The 4817-nt window shown below is 36.6% G+C and overlaps 1 protein-coding gene across 1 annotated transcript in view; it reads left to right on the forward strand.

The window, feature by feature from the left end:
* The first annotated feature begins 987 nt into the window (after positions 1-987).
* Positions 988-4817, forward strand: part of LOC135651513 (purple acid phosphatase 2-like) — a 5172-nt gene continuing 1342 nt past the window's right edge. Inside the window, exons 1-5 of the mRNA XM_065171613.1 lie at positions 988-1339; positions 1665-1865; positions 2021-2132; positions 3316-3542; positions 4691-4817. The exon at positions 4691-4817 is cut by the window's right edge and continues 12 nt beyond it. Of these exons, the coding sequence (XP_065027685.1) occupies positions 1151-1339; positions 1665-1865; positions 2021-2132; positions 3316-3542; positions 4691-4817 (856 nt within the window). The 5' untranslated portion in view covers positions 988-1150. The remainder of the gene's footprint in view (positions 1340-1664; positions 1866-2020; positions 2133-3315; positions 3543-4690) is intronic.

Raw genomic sequence — 4817 nt, forward strand, 5'->3', positions numbered from 1 at the left:
CATCCTAGGGGTTCTGGGGGTTTGAGCTGGTTGACGTTTTACACCGCATAATGGTTTATAGAAAACAGACCGTAGCATGCAAAAACGAAGCCATTTTAGAGTAGTTTTTCCCGACATGGTGAGCAATTGTACTATAGAACTATTTTTACTTATATTTTTCAAGCAAAAAACACACAAAATCGTGACAAAATATGTTGTCAAGAATATGTACAAGCATGCAAAAGTGACGAATGATTCATTGAGCGAAGATGTTATGGGTGCATGACGATCGTTTGTGATAGCTCAGTAATTGCGTCAGCATCGATACAGTTGTCGAGTAACATCGCCCTTTCCTACATCGTTGTTAGCACCAATGTAGATCTAGAGTGATGACAATCTGCATCATCTTCTTCCTCCTCTTCTTTTGCCTCATCTCTCGTCATCTTTCTCTCTTCATCCACAATAGTCATTTATAGTCCCAACAACATTATCGTCTGCCATTACCGAAAATATAATTGGAATGTTAAAATTATTTTTTTTCTATCGTTTATGTATTTTAATCGATAAAACTGACGACATTAAGATATATGATCTTAAAAATTATAAAAATTTTAATATAAATTTTTAAAATTTAAAAATCGAGATACTAAATATGTCTATCTACATGAATAATCTATAATCACCCCTATCTTTAACTGTGACACAAATCACTCTAAAAGAGTTTAGTATGGTCTCTGAAGTAAAAAATAATATTTTTTTAACATGATAAAAGTCATGAAACTGATTAATATTATAATTGTAAATATGATATTTTCATACTTGTGAGAAAAATAGTCAACAGTGAGGATTTGGCACACGTTATCATCGTCATCATGATGTTCATCTTACTCGACGGCCGATCGCAGTTTGTCCGTTCTCGCTTCCATCCGCAATCCTCGGTCGATGGATTTCCAAGTTAATATATTTTACTTGGCATCGATCCCATCCAATTCGATACCCCTCCGCCCGCACATCCCTGGGCATATTCCCCTCTCCTCTCGCTTTCTGTCGTCTGCAGCTTAATCAGAGGAGTGTGCCACTGCGTTGGCCAAAAACAGAGCCGAAACAGAGCGATCTGCGGGGAGGAGACAGTAAAGAAACCAAGAATACGGGAGGGAGAGAGAGAGATCAGATGGGGAGCTGGTGGCGGGGAGCTCCTTGCCATCTTGAGCTTCTTTTGGCCGTGATTTTGGTGGGAGTCGTGAACCGGAGCGATGGAGGAGTCACCAGTGGGTTTGTCAGAAAGGTGGAGAAGACCATCGACATGCCGCTCGACAGTGATATCTTCCGCGTTCCTCCGGGTTATAACGCGCCCCAGCAGGTGTCTTCTAAGCTTCTATTCCGTTAAATTAGTCTCCTTTTTGTGTTCCTAACGAGTTCTTCTGTGCCTTGTTCTCAGTTTCATCTGTTCTCAACGAGCTTCTTTACACTGGTTGTTGAACCGTGAACGTTCTCTGGATTATCATCTGTTCTATTCATTTATTTATATGCTTCTTGTTGTTCTACTGCTCTTGTTTTTTGTATGATCTTTTGCCTTGTCTGGTGATGTTCCATGTCTTCCCTCACTGTTCTTCCTGTGACTATTTCCAGGATTGAATTGCTATCGAAGTTTTAGAGAAAAAAAAAATCTTTTCCTGTTCTTGAAGGTACATATAACCCAAGGTAATCTTGATGGCACTGCCATGATCATCTCATGGGTGACCGAGGACGAACCTGGCTCCAGCGAGGTGCTTTACGGGACTGACGAGGATAAGCTCGAGCTGTCTGCTGAAGGCAAATATACTCGATACAAGTTTTACAACTACACCTCCGGCTACATCCACCATTGCACTATCAGGCATTTGAAGGTCATCGGAAGCAATATCTTTTGCTGCTATTTTGTGAATCTGTATGTTTATGTTGCAGTTGCTTGCGTCAATGCCTCTTGCTCATATCCTTTGGTGATATCCATTATATGCAAAGCTTAGTATTTGGAGTAACATCAAAACGTGTTTCTTTGCAGTATGACACTGAATACTACTATGCTGTGGGGATTGGGCACACAGTTAGAAAGTTCTGGTTCACAACCCCACCTGCAGTTGGTCCAGATGTTCCTTACACCTTTGGCCTTATAGGTAATTTTGCTGATACTATCTAGATTCATGTAGGACTACACATCTAATATTCATGTGAGATCTTTCTGTTTATGATTCTTATCATCTTGACTTCATAATTTTTTTTGTTATGTGAATCACTGTAATATGTTTCCAGGAAGATTGGCATTACTGATGCCGATGGAACATTCATCCTTTCTGTAATTTTTGCTTGCAAATGTACAGAAACTTCAAGTGTTCAGACAACAATACTGATAAATGCTAGGGGAGCTTCTGACCTTTGATTTCACTTGTGTTCTGCTTTACTATCATGTCTGAGCATTGGAAACTTCGTCCATACATAGAGAACTGCCTTCTTTTGATCCATTGTTTATGATATGTATTGCAATCAGGATTTTCAATCTGAAAATTATTTAGCAGAGAAAGATGGTACAGATTGGGGTCTGCTTGGTTAAACTTTGTTGATTTGTTATCCACTGTTGTTCATCTGATGTCATTTTACCGCTCACCACCTGTTTGAATAAAGTGCGGCAATAGTTGTAGCAGGTGGTCTTTGTTCCAAATTCATACATCTTGATGACATAGGCCATTTCAAGAAACCATGTATCAGTTTTCATTCTTCATCTGACATAATAGATTGAAATATTTTAAGATATAAAGATATTTCCACACGCTGTAGCCATTTGGTTTTTGCATGGGTTCATATGAGTTGGGGTTTATTTCATTATTTTTATCCAGATTCATGACCTGTTAACTTGATAACATTCATCTCTAAGTAGAAATAAAAACTACATGTGTTGCAACTATTGATCATTTTTATTCCCATTTGTTGTCAGTTTCATTTTCTTCTAATGTTCTCTCCACATTTAACCTACCTTACATACCATATGATACCACCTTGTATCCTCTTTGAGCTGGGTATATTAAGCCCTTAATAGCTATTTACTAGTCAATCCTTACAAAGTAGAAGCTACATTGACATAATTATATGTGGTTATCTGCAATTCTTTTCTGTAGGCCTCAGTTTTATTAACGTTTGATTCTCTCCTTGTAAGTTCAGTCAGTCCAATCTAGGTGTGAGAAAAATCCTTCATTTTCTATGTCTAAGTTTTTGTTTTTTTTTAATAGTTAATATCTGATAGAATATTTCCTAAGAATTCATGCCTACTATTACTTTTTTTATATATTTTTGCATGAATTTCAGGTGATCTTGGACAGAGTTATGACTCAAATGTCACACTGACTCATTATGAATCAAATCCAAAAGCACAAACAGTGTTATTTTTAGGTGACCTTTCTTATGCTGATAACTACCCAAATCATGACAATGTCAGATGGGATACATGGGGCAGGTTTATTGAGAGAAGCACTGCATATCAACCTTGGATTTGGACTGCAGGAAATCATGAGATTGACTTTGCTCCAAACCTTGTAAGTAGGACAATGAAATGCAAGTCTAGGTTTCTTATTGTTCTTGATCGTTGATCATTTTATCATATTGCTTATCATTTTATTATACTTTTTCTATACTCACTATTATACTCATGATACTTCTAGTCCATTTTATGGACGAATGAACATTTCTGCTGCTTTGTGATCACATTATCTTCGCGCGGGTGACAAATAAATCTGCTTTAGAATCTGAAGCATCAGAAAAGAAGTTAATATATCTAGAAGTTTGGGTACTTTCATTTTGAAGATAACATGAAAAGGAACAAAAGATTATTGTCAGATCATTGCACCTTTCACAGAGATGCACACTCAAACCAAAAATTCACAGTGTAGAGAAAAGAAAAGAAAATTATCGGGATATGGACAAAAAAGCATACTTTGTAAGGTCAAAAGCATGATGTTCTCAACTGAAGGCATTAAAATTTCAAAATTTTGAAAATTTAAAATAAGCCGAAACCGTGTAATTGAGAGTTCCATACAACAAAATGCTTTGGACAATTTTTGGAGAACTTATAATAATTACATAGTCCTAACCTAAATAACAGTAAAAGATCCATATAGTCGACCCCAAACACTTGAGATATTATGACTTTGTTGTGTTATAATTTCAAAAAATTCACTTATAAATATATCAAACCAAGATAGTATATTAGACAGAAAGAAGCTCCAAACAACAGCATCAGCATAAATTACATGGCTGATGTATGAATAGCGATTGTATGGCCAATCATTGTGGGTATAATGGTAGATGCCCGAGACCAAGTTACTATTATTTCTTTCTCCTCCCTCATGTTGAGTTTTTCCATTTTTTCCGATAAATGGTTAGCTACAAAAGGGTTTTTTTTTAGCGAACGTGTCATGTCACAGTGTATTACTCCTTTTTTTTACATTTTTTATTTTAAAGATTGGCATTCTATGTCCAATATCTCGATCTAAGTTAAGTATGGAGGTAAGAATAAATACAATAATGATGAATTATATTAAGGAAATTAGAGCTGAGAATTAACTGATCTTGTGTTTTCTAAATCCATTTTTGGTTGGTTAGAATTTGAGAAGTCTAACAAGCTTGACCTGTTGTCTGTCTGAGAGAATATGGACAGCTGAAATGTTTATAACATTTTTTGCAGGGTGAAACTGTACCATTTAAGCCATACAGACACAGATATCATGTTCCCTATAGATCTTCCAGCAGCAGCTCTCCATTTTGGTACTCTATCAAGCGAGCATCGGCATACATAATTGTCCTGGCATCAT

The sequence above is a fragment of the Musa acuminata genome, chromosome BXJ1-4 (genome assembly GCF_036884655.1).
Source record: "Musa acuminata AAA Group cultivar baxijiao chromosome BXJ1-4, Cavendish_Baxijiao_AAA, whole genome shotgun sequence".
NCBI classification, from domain to species: domain Eukaryota; kingdom Viridiplantae; phylum Streptophyta; class Magnoliopsida; order Zingiberales; family Musaceae; genus Musa; species Musa acuminata.